We start from the raw sequence: 20,254 nt of genomic DNA, 5'->3' as shown, positions 1-20,254 counted from the left end.
GATAAAATAAAATAAATCATTTCTGTGAATCTCTCTTAAAGCATCTCTTAAAGCCATCGAAGACAGGGGCCTCATCTTGTGGCAGTGAATTCCATCAATTAATCTATTTATGTAAAGAGTGTTTTTTTGGCCTCCATTCCTAGATCTCACACAGTAGTTTAGTTCAAGATGGGTAGCCGTGTTAGTCTGTCTGTAACAGTAGGAAAAGAGGAAGAGTCCAGTAGCACCTCTAAGACTAACAACATTTGTGGTAGGTGTGGCAAAATGGGGCCTTTCCTCTCACCGGTAGACCCCGCTCTGCCTACCCCTCCCTTTTCATCTCTGGCCAGGCACCTGAAGGGGCTGTTTCCCTTTCCCATCTCCGGGTAGTTGCTGCCACCACTGTCCCTGTATGGAGTCCTGGTTAGGCGGGACAGCCTCCTAACCTCCCTCCTCTGCTAGTGGGCCCAAGCGGTTGGGGGACTACGTGGAACAGAAGAGCTTTCTTCCTTCATAAATTCCGAAAATCATTTATTTAACTTCTAACTATACACAGGCAAATATACAGTGGACAGAAGGAATAAAAAAACGTAAACAGAAACCCCGTACTCTATCTCCCTCATGCCCTAATTAGATGTTGTGTAGGGCAGGTACGATACTTCGGTAGCTGGGGTTACACTAGATCTCCGTCTCCCCTCAGAGCCATCTCTCCCTCAACTCCGCAGCCACCAACTGTCCACTTCCAACTCCCCTCCACCAACTGACTCGCTCTCCCTCCAATCACATTCTACTCCAGAACTGGGCCCTCCCCTCTGCAGCCCATAGAAAGTTAACTCCACTAACAGAATGGTGTTTCTCCACAGTAGGGTATGAACTTTTGTGAGTCACAGCTAGAGATGGGCACGATCCAAAAAAAATTAATGATCCAGCTGATCGTGGATCAACACCAGCGACAATCCCGAATCAACGATCCACACCGATCATCTCCCGTTCCCGAACCGTGGATCATGGAGGCCAAAGCGGAGTGCGCTGCTATTCCCAGCTATGTGGTAAGGTGGGTGGTGGTGGCAGCCACCGGGCCTGACGGGCACGGGGAGGCGGCGACAAGCCGCCTCTCCTCAGGTCCCATTCAGCAACACAGGTGGTCTGTGTTTGGCCGTCAGAGCTGCCTATCAGTGTTTGCAGGGATGAGATTGGAGTGCCCATGGCTACAGAACACCCCCTTCCCCCTCCCTCCCCTAGGTGTCTTCTCCCAACTTGTGACTGCTTTGCTGCTCCATGGCTGGAAGGAAGCCCTGCTGATCAAGTGCATATTACTTAAATGCATTTGCCTATTTGTGTTGAACTGTATTGGGTCTCCATTTTTTCATATGCATCAAAATTGTTGACTTAAAGATAGTATATATTTATTTGCATTGTCAATTTATTACATTTTTGATTGAGTACTATACTTTTTAGACTGTGTTGAATCTTCCCTGTTTGTTCTGTTTGGATCAAGGAAAGCTGGGCTTCCATTAGGGTTTCCGGGGCGACAGAAGGAGGGCAAACAGAGCTCAGGCTTTCCCCCGGCTCTGTTGCCAGGGGAATAGATTGCTGGCGCCTGAGTGTCTGGATTCCCGATCCGAGTCCGAACGCAACGATCCAGGCCTCTCCCGTTCGTTGGCCGTGGACGATCACGATCCGCCGGGTCATGATCGCGCGATCGCCATTATCGTGGTTTTTTTTCTATCGTAATGTGGATCGTGCCCATCTCTAGTCACAGCTCACTGACGGTATCTGAAGTGAGCTATAACTCATGTAAGTTCATAACCTACTACAAATTTTGTTAGTCTTAGAGGTACTACTGGACTCTTCCTCTTTCCTACTGCTATAGTAGTTTAGTGTTCTTAGAAGTTTCACATGGGGCATGTATAAATGTACCCAAAGCAGTCCTCAGCAGCTATTCATTTATAGCGAAAAATGGAATTCCCAGGTCTGCATTTCTCAGCCCACTGCAACAGAAAAAAACTCCCTCCTGTAACCCACAGCAGGTTTATGGCAACCTTATATTTGGCTGTTGTGGGTTTTCCGGGCTGTATTGCCATGGTCTTGGCATTGTAGTTCCTTCAACAGGAAAGAAGAAACCTTAAGAATGAACAGAGCATGTTTTCCAGTTCTGAAAAACACCAGGCTAACAAAACATTCTATCCCCGACAATAGCCCTGCAGAGAAGATTAGCACATCAAGTACCAATCCATATGCAAAAGAACCTCCTCAGGATACAGTGAAGCCTCCCGCCATTAGCATTCCACACCCTGGGAAACTCTTACAGGATGACTCAGCTCAACCCCACCCCTCCTGAGTAGATACAAATGACCTACATCTTTTCCACACTGTGACACTGAGAGATCTCTGTCTTTTGGTGCTACACCTCTGAAGATGCCAGCCACAGCTGCTGGCGAAACGTAAAAGGAACTACAATGCCAAGACCACGGCAATACAGCCCGGAAAACCCACAACAGCCATCGTTCTCCGGCCGTGAAAGCCTTCGACAATAAACCTTATATTTGTTTCAGAGTAAGTCTGTTGGTACCTAAATGACTGAGACTTACGTGAGTTTGCTGTTACAATAGGAACAGCGGAAGCAGCTGATATGGTAAATTTGCTGGTTGGCAAAGAGACGCTCCATTGGATAAACCGTCTTCTTGCACGCAAAACATGTTTCCTTTGCTGGCAACTGGAACTTCTGATGAAAGGAAAATGGAGGTTAAGTGAATGTATGAGACTGATGCACTTTCCCTTCTCAGTATATTTCTTTAAGTAGCCCTGAAAGTTAATTCCAGCCATATTTCCCTAAATACAGATTTATTTTGCTTTGGCACAGCACTGCCTACCCTGCCAAATGCTGTATTGTGGCCAGGCTAGAATAGCCAGATTTATGAAGAGTGGGCATTAAAAAATTGTACCTTAACAGCAGTGCAGTTTTCTCTTCCCGTTTCTATGCAAGTGGCTCAAAATTAAACCAATATAAGAAACATGGAACAACAAACAACAAATTAGGTATCTAGTCCATCCCCCCAATCGATTGTTACCACCTCCACTTATTTTCAGTCTCATTGTAAAAGGCCAGCAGACGGGGAAAGAAAATGCAAGAGGAAAGCATAAAAGGGCAAGATCTGCAAAAAAGCACTCAGCTGTCTAATGGTAAAGACTGTCACGACTCACAACACATAGCAGAGTTCACACCAAATTCTTCTGCTGTTGTGCTAGACTGGCTTTTTCACAAATGAAAAAGATATACTTATCAACAAATCAAACGCTGGTGAGCATTTTTTAAAAAAAAATGCCATGTTACGTGATGTGCATTTGGGCATTCGTCTCCTGGTTTTTAAAATGTAGACGTGCTCCAAGGATTCAAAGGCGGTCAGGGGTGAGCCGCTAATCAGCACCATTCTCAGCTGGCTTCTGTTTAAACTTCCCCAACCCCAAGCTTGACACTGAAGAGGAAATGTATCTTTGGGCTAAGGCGGCAAGTCCAATGGAGGGAGGGAGAAAAAGAAAGCAAACAGCTCTCAACGTTTAAGCAGAACTGGGGAAAATACACTCTGGCTACAGGAACCAGTGCACTGAATTACCAAAAACTGGGTTTCCCCAGTTCCATTTAGGAAGCTTAACGCGTGCAGCGCATGGATATTATAAGTGCATTTGCTGCAAACACACATTTCCCCATGCGCAACCCCAAAGAACCTTTCCAAATGACTACAATTTCTGATGGCAAAGTATGGTATATCGTGTGGACTCCAATCGTCTGGATCAGTTTAGACTTGTAATCGTTGAGGTAGATCCTACCAGCTTTTCTGACCACCGAAATAGCTATGGGGAGGGGAGGGGTCCATGCAGACAAAAGGCACTGTTGGACGGGGGCTGCAACAAGGGCAGGAATTGGGTGAAACTGAGCAGGGGGACCAGTACGATCCAAGCCGCAGATCTTAATTGCGTTTTCTTTTTCTTTTGCTCTTGCTTTTGCCTTGGGTCCTTTCAGGAGAAAGAAGAGTTGAAAGTGCCTTCACCAAATAACGTATGCAAAAAAAAAATGTAAGCTGAGTGAACAACAACAACTACTGCAGAAGGCTGAAGACCGTTTAATAAATCGAGATAACAGGCAAGAAAGCTGAGAGTTGAGCTCACATTAAGGAGGGAGGCAGAAGGCAGGAGTAGAGATTAGGAACCAGGAGCAGGAAACAGAAGCTGGAAAAGACAAATGGCTATTTTATAAACACAATTCTGGGCTGGTATGAAGAGTGTTCAGAGAAGAGAGCGAGAGCCATATCCGTATTCACACAACCGACTGAAAAACCTCAACTGATAACTGCACTGCACAAGACAGAGAGAGAAGACTTCTGCAGAAGTTATAATCCTGTTCATTTTACAGCTTTTGTCACAGAGTGCAGAAAAGCCATAAGCTGTTATTTGCTGATCACCCTCTTCAATTAAAGAACGGGAACAAATGATATAATAGGCTGCTTCTAAGTTTTTAAAGCAAGCTAACGGCAGAGCTGAGGGCAAAATATCCACAGTGGAGGGACCTGCAATCACTCCATCTCCTCCCACCCCCATCACCACTTCAGTTTCCCACTCAAAAGCCACCTATATACAGCCAAAAGATCCTATATTATTACTGTACCACCATTAATGTTTTTAAAAAATAGTTCCTAACAGGATCTTCAGCCTATAAAATATTAAGTATTAGTAAATGAAGTTGTGCAGCAGGTTCGGTTTTTCTTTTCTGAAGTCACTACATGCTTTAAATTAGCAAGATTAAGTATGGAAGAATTTGGCCACTGAATTTTTCTAAGTCAGATGTAGGGAGTGGGGGGGGGGAGGGGGGACACAATGCACCAGCCAATACTTCATGTTTGCATTTCTTTGGTATTACATGTTGCTACAAAAGATTTTTTGCTCTGGCTTGGATGCTATTGGGAAGTAAGATTTTTCCTGAAGTATTTCCCACAACATTGCAATTCTTCTATACACTTCTTGAGTTCGCCCTGTCTTTCTTGCAATCTTTCTTAAACCTTCTTTCCTGTGACAGTTTTAGGAAAAGATCTCAGTAAAAGCTGGGATGCACCAATGTGGATGGGAAATTCTGGATCTTCCCAGTTTTGCCTGAATTGACACCATTTCCCCCACCCCAGTCCCCCACAGTAGCCATTTTCTTAGCTGCCATGGGAGGGCTTTTGTTTTGCTTTAAATCAGCAAATGTGTATTGTTACATTATATTGCTATAGCAATCTATCAGGTTCTCTGAATACCCAGCTTTCATGTTTGTTCGTTTGTTTTTAATTAGCTTCAAGATTCAGGTTGAGTAGTGCTCTAGCAGAAAGAGGTAAAGCACATACACCTGCCTCTATGTGGAAAACTCCTCCGTAAAGAAAAATAAAATTCTCTGTACCTTCACTGGTTTGGGAGGAGAAGCATCTGTCTGGCTGGACGCTCTAGAATCAGGACTTTGTTTGGCATAAACCAACCTCGGGGCTTCGTTTTCTTTCGGGGAGTTGAATCCAACTAGAATGGAAGAAGGAGTCTTATTAGCATCTCTTAAAGAACTCTATCATCTTGAGTCAAGAAAGGTACAACCAGGGCCTTTTTTCAGGGGGAACGCGGGGGAATGGAGTTCCGGAACCTCTTGAAAATGGTCACATGGCTGGTGGCCCCGCCCCCTGATCTCCAGACAGAGGGGAGTTGAGATTGCCCTCCGCACCACCGAGTGGCGCAGAGGGCAATCTCAACTCCCCTCTTGCTGGAGATCAGGGGGCGGGGCCACCAACCATGTGACCATTTTCTTCGAGGGCCACCCACTGAGTTCCGCCACCTCTTTTCCCAGAAAAAAAGCCCTGGGTACAACTGTTAGCAGCTGCCACAGAAAATGGCAATTGCATCTCTATAGACAAAGCAATTGTTACAAATAAGACCGAGCTCAGCTACTTCTGATACAGCATTTTATTTACAATGAAACAACTTGTTCTTCAGGTAACCAGGATTATGATAGGCTTCAAACATCAGTCAACTGCTTAGCATAAAGAAAACTGTTTCCATAAAACACACAACCATACCGAATTAGGCATTGCAAAAGGTTAAATGGTGATCTAAATAGGAAAATTGCTAGACAAGGGGTCCCATGAGATCATCAACCTGTTTCCACTTTCAAGATGCCTGGTGGTGATGAGCACAATCAAAGAACACAGATATTCAGAACACAGACAAACAGGCGGGAGAAACAGATGAGAAACAGTCCCCACATTTCTAACAGTTGGACATCTTCAGAAGTACAGAGAGTGGAAGAAAAAAACCCAGCAGACACCTCTGAGCCCCCCAAAATAGTGTGCAAGGGTCCAATCATGTTCAGTCAGAGTAGCAATAATGTTAATTTCCTGCAAACTTGAAGGATACTTTGCCTCCTACACTTAAATTTCAGTACAGAAAGAAGGTGATGGGGGGAAATGCAAAGACAATGTACAAGGAAGAACATCCGACATATGGATGAACTGTAAACTGAAAACTGAAAACACCACCTGAACGCACACTATTAAGAAAATGTAACAAGCATACAATTATAAACAGTGTACCAATAGCAAGTATATAAAAATGCTGAAAAATGGACAGCTTAATTGTATAAAATATACCAAAAAGGAATTAACACGTGACAAACAGATTATTTGCTATATTGTTGAAGGCTTTCACCTTCTCCACACTGTGACACTGAGAGATCTATGTTTTTTGGGGCTACACCTCTGAAGATGGGGCTACACCTCTGAAGATGCCAGTCACAGCTGCTGGTGAAACGTCAGGAACTACAATGCCAAGAACACGGCTATACAGCCTGGAAAATCCACAAGAACCACAGATTATTTGCTGATGAAACTTCAGATAATTTCTGGGTTGTCCTGTTTATTCAGAACATTTATAATTTTAAAACAGCCGCTAATTCAAAACATGTTTCAGGTGGTTAGCTGTCTTGGCCTGCAGTAGAAGAGCAAGATTCAGGTTGAGTAGCACCTGCAAGACCAACTAATTTTCCAAAGTATGAGCTTTCAAGTGTCAAAGAAGGGAACTTTGACTCTTGAAAAATCATACTTTGGAAATCTAGTTGGGCTTTAAAGTGCTACTGGACCAGAATCTTGTGATTCAAAACAAAGAACGAAAAAAGGTCTCTTGCCAGTGCTGTATGAACGTTGGGAACTTGTACAGTATTGCAATACACTTCCATGTGGCTGTCCCAGGCATTATAAATGCCTCTGTATTCACAGTGTCAATGAAAGTTACAACAGAGAATGAAAGCTACAGTGCTCCATGTGGAAGCAATCCTTATATACTATTGAAGAACAAATGACAAATAGAAATTCTCAACTTACAAGAGCAAATGTTTGCTCTCTTAGATACTGCAAAGTACACTTGATCTTAGCCAAAAGGCAAAGTACTACATTTAAATATTTAAGAATAAAAAAAAATTAAGAGGAACATGGTTCATCTTCTTAAGTCAATAGACTAATTAGTCTATTGACTAATTAAGTCAATAGACTAATTGCATATGATTCAGTCAATTCAATTTGCATTGTTGCATGTAAGACTAAATCAACCTTTTAAAAAAATCCTATGTATGTGTAGACACACCATATTAAAAGAAGCATTCTTCCCTATAGGAAAGAGGAGGAGAAATGATGCTTCGAACATTTCACTTGTCTTCCTGAGTTTTACAAATTCTTGTATGATAAAAAACATTTTTAATCTACATATTATTGGCTGTTCAGTTCATGAGGACCCTGTTGCCCTTGACTAACCAGTTCATTGACTAGTCATGGTAGCCCTACTCAAATTCCTATTTCTAACCATCCCCTTACTTTCCCCACCAACAATACCCATTAAAATAAGTAAACTCGGTATATTTGATTAAAGAGCACCAATCCCTTCATAAAATGCTAGATTAACACCCAACTTTATACCTTGAAGTTCCAGTAACATTCTATTTCTTTGCAAGGAACCTGTAATATCAACCACAGCACAAACTTCTTGGCTTAGAGTATCTGGGTGCAAAGAAGTGCCTGATGTTACCTGAAGATACAAATGTATTCATATTTTTGATACAACCATACAAATGAAGATGGGCATTTAGGGTGTAATCCTAAGGGCCCTTTCCTGAGAGTAAAGCCCCAATGAACAGCATGGGACTCACTTTTGAGTATACGCGCTCAGGACTGCTTCCCCTATTCATCTCTATTTCATGCATCTCTCAGCTAGATTCTCTTCTCCAATTACTGAGTCACTCTCACAATCACTTTGTGCTTCTTACTTGCATTATTCTAGGCCAATAACCTCCTAAGGCAGCCAACAGAAATGAAACTCACTTAGAATGAAACAAAAACCCACTATCCAGTTTCTGCACACATGATTCGTACACATTTTGCAGCATGAAGATTTTTTAAAAAATGTCTACGGAATCATACTGGTCAACTGGGAAGACCAATAGTGCCTTAAAAAAACCTGCAGTTTCAAGATGAGCAAATGTTGGCCTTAACCAGGCACAAATAGTTAGTGGTGTATCTGCATCCATTCTGGGTAACTGAGAGGAGGGAAGAGACTGAAAACTTACCAGTGCCGTCTTCACAGAAGCTGGAGTTCAGATCATCACTTGTGGCAACCTGCAGATTGTGGGGAGAGGAAAATTGCAGTCAACAATTTTGTCACACATGTGATACAGTGAACTGGACTCAGATGCTTAACTGAAAACAAACACACAATCTTTGCACAAGCAGCAAAGATCAGGCAGATCAGACAAGGTGCAAAGCGATTGTTCCATAAAGGAACAAAACAGAGTGATTAGATGCCAGCCCCACTAGATGCAAGTTTTCACTGACAGTTTTGAAAAAGAGGCTGGATGAATCTTTGTCAGGGATGCTTTAGGCTCATCCTGCATTGGGCAGGGGGTTGGACTAGATGGTCTGTATGGCCCCTTCCAACTCTGTGATTCTATGATTCTAAGTTATAGGCCTACACGGCTAATTTCCAGAGATGTATTCCAAAAACCAAACAGGAGCATTCTTAGACTCAGGCTTCCTGCATCCATAGCAGAGGAGCTCACATGGTTATCAGCAGGGCTTTTATTTCTGGGAAAAGAGGTGGTGGAACTCAGTGGGTTGCCCTCGAAGAAAATGGTCACATGGCTGGTGGCCCCGCCCCCTGATCTCCAGACAGAGGGGAGTTGAGATTGCCCTCTGCGCCAGCACAGAGGGCAATCTCAACTCCCCTCTGTCCGGAGATCAGGGGGCGGGGCCACCAGCCATGTGACCATTTTCAAGAGGTTCCGGAACTCCGTTCCACTGCGTTCCTGCTGAAAAAAAGCCCTGGCTATCGGATCTAAATATTTTGTCACTGTTAGTAGAGAGATAGGGACCATAGACTTTACTACTATGTGCTACCGTGTGCTATCAGTTGCTTTGGGCATGATCCTGCCAGGTAGTTCTGTGTTGTTTAATATATCCATCTTACAATCGCTTAGGCTCTGTTTCAGCATTTCTTCGACTCTGTATTAGTTTTCTGCTGGTTTTAAATCTTTGCAAATTTGCATTTATACACCCTACTACATTGTTTATTGAAATGTTCTTGAAACTGACTGTATTGTCTCACACTGTGTTATTTGCCTTTGGCTTCAGTGAGAAAAGCAAACTATAAATAACAAATAAATAAAATAATTGCTGGGGTAATTCATCAAGTGCTCAAAATCGTATCGACCCCTTACACCTTTCCTTTCCTTTCCCCCATCAAAGCTCCATGAGACAAGACTCATGAGCAGCAGAAATAATTATGACCTAAAGGATGAAAGGACTAAAAAAAATTGGCTACAGCTAAAGTAATTTTAGGCTCCATCACAAAATAAAAAATACAAAGCATCCGAGACTGGAAATTCATAGTGGCAACAGGAGTGTTTTGACATCAGGCTTAATACCAACCGTTTGCCCACGTTAGTGAGGTGGTCCATCAGTAACATGCCTCCACCAAGGAAGCCATCTTCACTAGAAGGCTTATGTAGTATTCAAAGATTTTACTACATTTCAGTGAAATGTAGGCTTGGATCCTCTGGTGCCATTCCATTAACATTAATTCTGCCTCTTGCGGCAGAATGGCTTTTCTGTCTAAAAAAAGGGGGAGGGTCATTGGGAGCCTCTGCAGCGGGCAGCCGTTTCCTCCAGACTCTGTTCCTTTGGGTGCATGGTTTGGCGGGCGGGGAGACAACTGAAGTAAGGGGGAGGCAAGGAAGTTGACTTCCTCTAGAGCAACTCTGCTCAGATCTAAGCTACGGTTACTTTTTGAATGCAGGGCACCATGACTGACCTTTCCCCTTACATCAATGAGCAAGAAACCTTGTGGCGTGGCGTGGCATACTTTGGGTGTTTGGGGCTACCAAGCTTTTAGGAAATAGGTTTCATTTATTTTCCAGTGTTAGTTTCTCTAATTGTAGAGACCAACAGCTGCCATCATTTTCAGCCAGAGCAAATGTGTTAAAAAGTAACAGAGGGCTGACCGTGAAAAATATTAAATGCCAACAGATGTCATTGTGTTAGTTTTGTTTTATCTCTAGACTAATACATATATTGCAGCATAAGCGTTCATGGGCTCAAGCCCTCTTTGGAAAAAAAAAACCTGTGGACTAAGAACAGTGTGGGGGAGAGGAGATTGTGAACAAACAATGGGTTTAAAAGCCTGGATTCAAATTTTACTAACTGAGAATTCACCAGACGTCTGGTGAAGTCCACAAAAACATATACTACAACAATACTAAAATATACTACAATGGCGTTTTATCAGATTGGAGGGAGGTGTCCAGTGGGGTGCCGCAGGGCTTCGTTTTGGGCCTGGTATTGCTCAATATTTTTATCAATGATCTGGATGAAGGGGTAAACGGGCTAATTAAATTTGCTGATAATATCGAATTGGAAGGAGTGGCAAACACCCAAGAAGATAAGAGTTAAAATTCAAAAAACCTGAATACTCTGGAGAAGTGGGCAGCTGTGAATAGGATGCAATTCAACAAAGACAAGTGCACAGTATTACATCTGGGCCACAAAATTGCGAAGCACAAATACTGGATGGGGGATACACTTCTGGGCAGTAGTGTATGCGAAAGAGATCTTGGAGTAAGAGTGGACTGTAAACTAAATATGAGCAGTCAGTGTGATGTGGTGGCAAAAAAGGCTAATTCAATCCTGGGTTGTATCAAAGGGGCCATAGCGTCAAAATTGCAGGAGGTCATAGCCCCTCTCTATAGTGCCTTGGTCAGGCCGCACCTGGAGTACTGTGTGCTGTTCTAGAGGCCTCACTTCAAAAAGGATGTGGACAAAATCAAGAGAGTGCAGAAGAGAGCGACGAGGATGATCAGGGGTCTGGAGACTGAGCCCTACGAGGAACGGCTGAGGGCCTTGGGAATGTTTAGTTTGGAGAAGAAGAGATTGAGGGGGGGGGGCATGATTGCTCTCTTTAAGTATTTGAAAGGCTGTCATTTGGAGGAGGGCAAGGAGCTGTTCCAGTTGGCAGCAGAGGGTAGGACGCGAAGCAATGGGCTTAAATTATACGCAGAAAGGTACTGGCTGGATATTAGGCAAAACTTTTTCACAGTCAGAGTAGTTCAAAGGTGCCTCGGGAGGTGGTGAGCTCCCCTTCACTGGCAGTTTTCAAGAAGAGGCTGGATGAATCTTTGTCAGGGATGCTTTAGGCTCATCCTGCATTGGGCTGGGAGTTGGACTAGAAGCTCTGTATGGCCCCTTCCAACTCTGTGATTCTGTGATAAATGTGTTGTTTAAGGTGTCACAAGGCCCTCTTGTTTCAGTGGCAAAAGATTAACAGCACAATTTTGTGCACAGAAACTGTTATCTTAGTGCACTGATTTAAATGGGCTCAGACTGCAGTAACTCTGCCTAGGATTGCACTGTACGTTTTGGTGTATATACAGCAGAATGAGGTGGCAAGGAGGTGGCAGAGAGCTGATGTGGTAGAATGGACTGTACCAGCTCAGACTGCAGAGGAAGGGTTGCGTTTTTCAAAGTTCCATTAAGTTAATTCCCTGTATGTGGAAAACTCAATTTATCAACAGCATACTCACACATCTCCTTTCCCCCCAAAGCATCTCCAGAGTAAATTCACATGACCAGCTACATCGAGTTAAGAGCACGCTGTGTGGCTATTCAAATGTGCTGGAGAGCTGACTGATCCATAGAAGCAGCTGGGGAGAGACTACTGTGCATACTGTGCAATGGGGGGGGGGGGGCGCGCGATGCGGGACTCTCTACAGTCAGCCCACATTTGGCTGTCAGAATCAGTTCCCAGAATGCCGCCCTTAACACTTCTTACTCTCGCTTTAGACTGGCTGTTGGACAGTTTCTTAAAATTGCTCTTTGCATTTTCACTCCTCGTTTTTATCCCTGGGAAACTTCCAAGTCAAGAGGAAGTGCATGCTGCAGGGCTGTCTGTGAGTCACTCCTACAGAGCAGATACCAGTGGTTACTCTGCCCCCACCCCCGGCAGTGAAGGTTTATGTGGATGAGTCTCCAAGGAACTCAGAGCCCTCCTAACGAGAATTACACCCTTCTAAGGCCATTAAAGTAAATGGACTTAGAAGGGCGTGAACACCGCTTAGGACTGCTCTACTGGTTATTTGCCACCTACCACTCTGGCAGGCTTTTGTTATAGAAGGTTTTAAGTACAGGTCCACATAAAGGGCAATTACAAGGAAACAGTGCCAGATCCAGAACACAGGCGGCTTTTCCTCCCCTGGGATGTCTGCTCTATTAAGTAAAATACCGCTTAAGTCTGTTTACACTAAGGAACTAATACACCGTAATAAGCTTAACAGCAGCATCTCACTAATTCACGCTAGCCACTGGGAGCCCCTTTCTGATCAACTAAACAAAGTGAATTAGTAAGGGAGCGCTTCAACTGCGATAACTCTTGTGTGTAAATTTGCCTTGCTTTGGGAGCAGATACAGGTAAGCATTCTGTGGCTGCTCATGCTGAAGGTGCTCATCAGGAACCAAGCCCTCACAGTGACGGGAAGAGTGCCACGGAGCAGCGCCTTCTTCATGCAAAGCGAAGAATGTGAGAATGAACAAGACCTTTTGAGGTCTGCTAAGCATTTCTACCCACCCCATTTTAGTATGGCTTCTCACATGTGCACGTCATGCACATCAAACAATCACTTAGTCACCATAGGGAAGAAAGCCACAGGAATGTCCATAAATTGAGACTTATTCACTCTTCCAAACAAAATTGCCAGGAAGAGGGTCTTTTACTCAAACCATCCATTCAGCTGCAGAGAAGGGAACAAAGAGGGAAATTAACAAGCTCACCTTGACTGGAGAAGTCACTTCTGATGAGTTAAAAAGGTTACCAGTTCAAGTTTCGCAACAACTACCTGGGAATGCACCAGTTTGCCCAAGGAGGAATTAGGAAGCTGCTGATAGCAATCCAGAAGTCGGGCCAACACATGTGCATTGCTCAAAACGACTGGCTCTTGAAACTTGCGAACTTTTTTCAACCGTTCCAAATTTCAAAGATGCAGGACACAACTGTGCTTCGTTATTCAATTTAAACAATGCTGATGCACGGTTTCACTTTACAAATGATGCTCAAAACAGGGCAGTGAAAGACTGAACAGAAAAGCCCGGGAGCTCATTAGAGGAAGCTCTGCTGCTTTTAATAGCAAAGGAGTTTCAAAATAGATTGGACAAGTTCTCACACCGCTATGGATTAAATTGAAAAAACACGACTGAACCCTAAGCAGCGCACCATTAAATGGGCTTGGGGGTGGCACAGTTTACTATGTATTTGGAACGAAAGATGGCAATCCTGCACATGGTCGATCCTTTTAGATCCCATTCACTTTAATGAAGTTTAAGCAGCCAAAGTTTCTGTTCCTTGAATGTTAAATTGTGGAGGGCAAGAAGAACAGGATGTGACTCAGTTTTTCCAAGCTTTGGATACTCGAAACACACACCATGCAGTTCCTCAAGTCTCTAGCATTTGTACAGCATTTTCCCATCTGAAGATAATCCATTTCCAACAAAATTTAATTAAGGAAAAACCATTTAACAACAAGAGAGAGGGAGGGTTTAAAACAATGTAATCAGGAAGCAATAGTTTTGGTGACTTGCCCAAATCTGATGAACGGACATAGTCTGTTAGAAACGACTTCTGCTCAAAAAGTCTCATTACAACAAGCAAGCAAGCTTCATCCAAGAAGACACCCCTGCTGTTTTCTTGCACAGGACAATCTCCTAGTGAACTCTGCCCAGAGAAAACCTACAGAGAGGAGTAGAACTTAAGTCTACAGTGGCTGAACTCAAATACTCTGCCATGCCGAAGCATTAAAGAGGAATAGCTACTCAGGAATAACCCAAACAGGAAATAACCTGCTTATCAAGAAATAAAAGAATTGTAGGAAAATATAGCAGAGATTGTGCAAAGATTGCGCATTGGAAGTAATGAGAATAGATTCACAAACACACACTCCAGTGTAGCTCTGTAAGAATACTTTACTAAAGGATAAAAATTAGGGTTACATTTGGAGAAAATAATAAATTGCTCAGCTGACTACATCTTGCTAGATAAGTGACTTAGAGTTGAGACAAGAAGAAGTGAAGTGGTAGAAGTGAAGAAGAAGAAGTGAACAAAGAGCAATAAAACTTCAGTATATAGCATCAATTAATTGCCCCCAATAAATAGACTGCCCAATAGAAAATCCTAATCCTACTTCATTATGCTTAGTGACTCCCCTTTCTATGGTGGGAATCTTATTCGAAGCTCTAATGGTCACATTCAAAGTATGTTTACTAATTAAGTAGGTAACACAAACAGTTTAACTCTTTCATGACTGAAATGAAAACACTTGCTAAATTCCCACAAGAATCCCATACTAGGTATTCTTAGTTTTAAAGAAGCAATAGTATAACTCTTGGTAGGCACACTAAATGGATAAACCTATGTCTAAAATCCAGTTCTGTTTTCCATGATCCATAAAACAGAACCTCAGAAGCAGCCTGTAACGAATTTGCATCAGTAGATAAAATTCAGTTTCCAGATGCCGCTGGTTTTATGGCATTCTGGGTGTGCTTCTTCAAGCAGCTTCGTTCTGAATGAAGTTATTTTGATCTTCAGCCAACACAAGCACCGCTTACCTTCTCCCCATCCTGCTGGAGAATGAAATCTTCAGAGCTTGGAGGCCAATTCTCTTTCTGCTCACAATTGTAATTCTTGACTTCATTTTCATTCTACAGAATGACAAAGTATTTGAGTGTTGTATATTTTAGCCTTTAACAAAAGTTTGAGAAGAGCGTGTGCATGTTATAGAACACCAAGGGTAGAGGGGGGGGGGGAAGCAGCATTTAAGATGGAAACAAGATTCAGCCTTAAGCATGTCTGCCCATCCAGGACCTCCCTCCAACAACACCCAGAACAACGGCAATTTTTTGATACACCCCTCTTTCCCAATACAGCAACAGCTTTGTTATCTGGTGCCTGATGTTCCAGAATGCTCAGTTAACAAGCACTGCCCTCAGCCACCATGCAGCTGGCCAGCGTGATGCCTCCGGACATTGCTGGGATTCTGATGGCTGCCACTGCCAGATGGCATGTGCCCTCAGGTGCCTCCTTCTGCTTCACCCTTCCTCACGCTGTCTGGAGCCAGCTCTGCCAGAGGGCTTCCCAGTCTGCTTGCTCTGTAGGGTGGCACAGGCAGTCTGTCACTGATTCCAGAAAAGGCCAGTGGGAAGAAGAGAATGCTCCCCTCCCTCCCTCCCTCCCTCCCTCCCTGTCTTCGCACTGAATTGAAGGAAAAGAACTTCGTGCTGGTTTTGCTCGGGGCCAGGATGCTCTCCAGAACAAGGTGCAGTCACTGCTGTTAACGTGGACTTATGAAACGCTTGAACAAAAACAAGTTGCTGAAGTGGGCAGACCTTAAGGCAATGGTACAAGGTCTGTAATCTGGGTGCACAAGACTTGGCAAATCAAGGGCCAAACCAGAGACGTGTGCTAGGAACTCGGTGTTCAGAGCTCCCAAATATTATTTTAAACTCAGTCATCAGACACACAAAGGCTTGACTGGGATTGGGACAATGGCACAAGGGTTGGGGGTTTAAGCCACCTCGTCCCATTTTCTTGACCTGAAATGGCCCTAGGGAGTGGCAGGGGTAAACCTGGTGTTCACTTACCCTATGGGGTAAGCAGCAACTCTTTGGGTCTGTATGAGGTCAGAAAAAGCTTCACTAGATTGGCATGGGGCTTAAAACCCCTGGCGCCCCATGCAATGGCCACGATCTAACTTGGGCCTCTGCATGTCTTATGACCGAGGGTTGATTTTTAAAAAAAAAAAAAACCAAGGAGCTGGGCGCTCCAGATACCGAACTCCTGTCTGGTTTGGCCCTGCAGCTCCCACACACAGAAAACGTATTACTTACCACGAGAATCTTCTAAAATTGCCAGACATTACTCACTATGGACACATCATGGCCTTTCACAAAAGACATATCTACTGAACTCTGACCCAAACCAGCTGTCGGTCTTTACCACAAATTAGCATTAAGCATACTGAAGAAGCACGCACCCTTCACACAGAAGAACAGCAGGATTTTTTTGTTCGTGCCTTTTATAAGATAATCTTCTGTCAAGTGAGGGGATTACTTAAACAGTATCATCTTGCAGAGAACAGACTCTACAAAGTAGAAAATTTTTAGAGGACCATGACGCTTCATTTTACAGTCTCACTGAATTTTGTTTAGTTCAGTCTCCTTAGTGGGAGACGACCACACAAGTCTGTTTTCCCTTTGAACAATGCTTTAAAAAAGAAACAAAAAAAAAACAACCCATGGGCATTTGGTCCCAGAGTTCTGCAGCAAAATTAAACAAAAGTCCAGTGGAACTTTAAAGATTACAATAAAATTATTCCAGCATATATCAGAGCTAACTTCACCCAATGCATTTGATGAAGTGAGCTTCGCCTCACAAAAGCTATGGGGTGTGCATGGGGGGGGGGCGCAATCTTCAAAATGCCACTGGACTTCTGTTTAATTTTGCTGAACCAATTAACACAGCTACTCTTCTGAAATCTAACAGCCTGCAGTATCCAAAAGTTACCACTAATGTTATTAAAATGCTGAATGTTTGCAGCCCATGCTCATTCTCAGAGCACCTTTGGCCTTGGGAATCTACCAAGGTAGAGAGGACGTGGGAGAAGGGTCAGCGACCATGAGAGAGTGGAGGACAGAGAAAGCAGCCCATTCCCCCTTTCCTCAGCCACTGCACTCCAAACAGCCTATTCCTGAAGCTGCTTTTCCTTTAGGACAAGCATCTAACTAGGTCACCAATACAGTGTTTAATATAATATGTTCTTCCAAGTCAGGGCACATGGTGCTTGCCATTATTAAGGTCTAGGCATTAGGGCTGCCAACTAGCCTGGAGAAAAGTGTCCTGTCCTTTTGGTGGAGGCTTACTGAGATGTTATCTGCCAAGTGATGCTATTTACCTCCATGCCATTAAAAGCTTACACTGCCCATTAAGCTTCTCAAAAGGACAGGGCATTTTACTCCAGGCCAGTTGGCAACCATATAAGGCATGCTCTTGTGATAAGCAGCTGTCCATTGGTTTACTCCTTCCCTAGAAGCCAGTAAAAACTACCAACACCTGTCACCTGAGAAGGCAAAGCCAGAAAACTGGAATTCAGCACAGAAGAAAGGCAAGCTTTAAAGCTAGTCATTAGCACTTAAGCAGATTTGTTACACAAGGTGCAATTGCTCATCAAATTCCTTTCAATGACTGAAACAGAGCATAAGAACTACAGCGCTGCAGACAGCCGCTCAATAGTTTTAAAACACAGAATACTTGTTGTCTCTTTTAAAAAAAATGGGAGACCTTCCCTCATCCCACGCACCAAAAGAACAGGCCTCCTACTTCCTTCGACCCACAACCAACCTTTTAAAAAACCACTTTCCTTAGAAACATCACTCTGGCAACGCAGCAGCCTGTGACTAAGAAGGGGGAAAGGGGGGACCTACCAACTGGCTGCTGGAGCTGCCCTGCTTGGACACAGCCGCCTGGTACTTAGCAAGTCTATCCTTGACTGACGTTTCCGACAAACGAGGCATCTCCTGGTTTTTCCTGCTCTCTGGACTAGATGTTGGAGAGCCACACAGCGGATGACCTAGAACAAAGCAGACAGAGGCATTTGTCTTATAAAAGACTGGATCAAATGGTTTGGAAGGACTCCTTATTTAAAGGAAAACAGTGCAGAAATCCACCGAAGGGGCTAAATCCCCTCCTTCTAGCCAAGATAGGATCATTATTACTAAAGGGATTAAAGGAGATCAGTTTTCAAGGTGCTACAGACTCCTTTGCTAACCAAGGATCAAAGTCGATGTAACAGCAGAGAGAGAGAGAGAGAGAGAGAGAGAGAGAGAGAGAACACACCTATCACCTGATTATGGCTCCAGATGGGTCCAAATGGCTCCCAGTTGGGTCCCAGTTAAAACAGTTGGGACAAGGCTCAGGCAGAAACAGGATTCAACTTCTCGAGAGACTGTATCACTCCAGTCTTGTTCCATCTACACTGGCTCCTAACTTGCCTTCAGGCTCAATTCAAGGTGCTAGTATTGACTTCCAAGCCCGATACAGCTTGGGGCTAGCATACCTTAAGAACTGCCTTCTCCCATATATATGTTTATACATCTATATGTTTTTATTGTATTTATATACATAGTTTAATTTTTTTAATGTTTTAATGTCTGTTGTTCGCTGCCTTGAGGACCATATTACGGGTGGAAAGACAATGGATAAATGTTTTAAATGAATAAATAAATGACTCCTGCCCTGCCCACGCCTATGCCGTGCTTTAAGGCTTCCCAGCACCATTTGACAGGATTCTGTATAACCCAGCCTGAGTCAAGGCGCCATCACATCTGGACATGGTCTTGTGTCATGTTGTTATCTTCTACTCAAAATATAATCTTGCGTCCACTCAAAAAATGATAGTCAGTTTCTGCTTCTCTCCCCTGTATTTTGTTTGCATCACTTCATTTTGGACAGTGGCACTGTTCGCAACACAACCGCAGCCACAGGCTGCAAGTGAGCAAACAGCATTTAAGACTTTTATGCAATGCAAAGCAGCGCTTGGTAAATTTCAGGGTTTTCAGTTTACCAGTCATCAAGGAGAAGGGTCACGCATGTTAACAAGAAAGAAGTGGTTCCCTCAACAAGGTTCTATACAAACGTAAACTGCTTCTTCTAATAGACATGTGCACAAATAAGGCCACCCATGCCATATTTCACATGGTACACAGATAACACAAGTCTGTACTCACAGCACTCCCTGTAATGTGTATAAGAAATATCGATCTTTTTAATCTCATGTATATATTCTGTACTCACTTTAGGAGTTGCATCTTGCAGCACATATAACTAAAATGCACGTATGACTACATTTGCAGTGCAATGAACAGGCACCAACTATATCAGCATCTACCTACTAATTCTGTTCTATAGTAAGTATGAGCGGTGAAGCATGTTTACAGTCCTTGAACAGTCCCAAGTTTCAGTCTGTGTATGTGAGTGTGTGTGTGTGTGGGGGGGGCACATCTGTTGTTGAAAAGGAAAAATGGCCTCTATATCTAGAACGGCCTGTAGAACACTCCATCCTAAGTAATACTGAATATTACCCACCTGAGATGTTGTGGTTTCTCTCTCCAGAACTGAAGTCAAGGTCTTCTGATGAAAAGCTGTTCTCCGAGATCCTCCTACCGCCAGCAGCCCGGCCCTGGTCACGGAGAACCTGTTTAAAAGGGAAAAGCCCGTCTATTTACTACTGGGACCTAGAAAGTGTGTGTCCCCCCCCCTTCCCAATCACAATACTTTTGAGCACATAATGACATATCTGGTTAAAGACGACACACTTTTAAAATGTAGGTGTCACAGTACCTCTTCTTTAATAAAATTCTAGGTCATGCTCTGGCTTTCTCCAGCCTCAGTTATTGCAACCTGCTACACTTCAGCCTTTCTACCTAGATCTCTGTTGAAGATATTCATCCAGCTCAGAGCATAAGATCTCACCACCCACCCCAAACCCCAAACCCCAAACCCTATTGGCTTTCCCACCCTCTCTTTCATCTAGAATAATCTTTGTCTTTAAAGTTCTCCCCAAGCAGTTGCTTTCCCCTTAGGTTTTTATCCTTTTTTTTTTGTTCTTGTCAATTAGCTTCACTCTTCC

At 43.6% G+C, this 20,254-nt stretch overlaps 1 protein-coding gene across 3 annotated transcripts in view; it reads right to left on the bottom strand.

Annotated features, from left to right (window-relative positions):
• LIMA1 (LIM domain and actin binding 1) overlaps positions 1–20,254 on the bottom strand; it is a 64,218-nt gene that overhangs the window by 4,329 nt on the left and 39,635 nt on the right. For all 3 annotated transcript variants that reach the window (XM_054979001.1, XM_054979004.1, XM_054979002.1), the window contains exons 5-10: positions 19,711–19,819; positions 18,051–18,196; positions 15,180–15,272; positions 8,606–8,654; positions 5,411–5,523; positions 2,571–2,704 (exon numbers count right to left, since the gene is read on the bottom strand). In XM_054979001.1, the coding sequence (XP_054834976.1) occupies positions 2,571–2,704; positions 5,411–5,523; positions 8,606–8,654; positions 15,180–15,272; positions 18,051–18,196; positions 19,711–19,819 (644 nt within the window). The remainder of the gene's footprint in view (positions 1–2,570; positions 2,705–5,410; positions 5,524–8,605; positions 8,655–15,179; positions 15,273–18,050; positions 18,197–19,710; positions 19,820–20,254) is intronic.

Source organism: Eublepharis macularius, chromosome 4 (genome assembly GCF_028583425.1).
Source record: "Eublepharis macularius isolate TG4126 chromosome 4, MPM_Emac_v1.0, whole genome shotgun sequence".
Taxonomy (NCBI): domain Eukaryota; kingdom Metazoa; phylum Chordata; class Lepidosauria; order Squamata; family Eublepharidae; genus Eublepharis; species Eublepharis macularius.
Note: the sequence above shows the minus strand (reverse complement) of the source record. Positions and strands in the feature narration are given on the sequence as shown.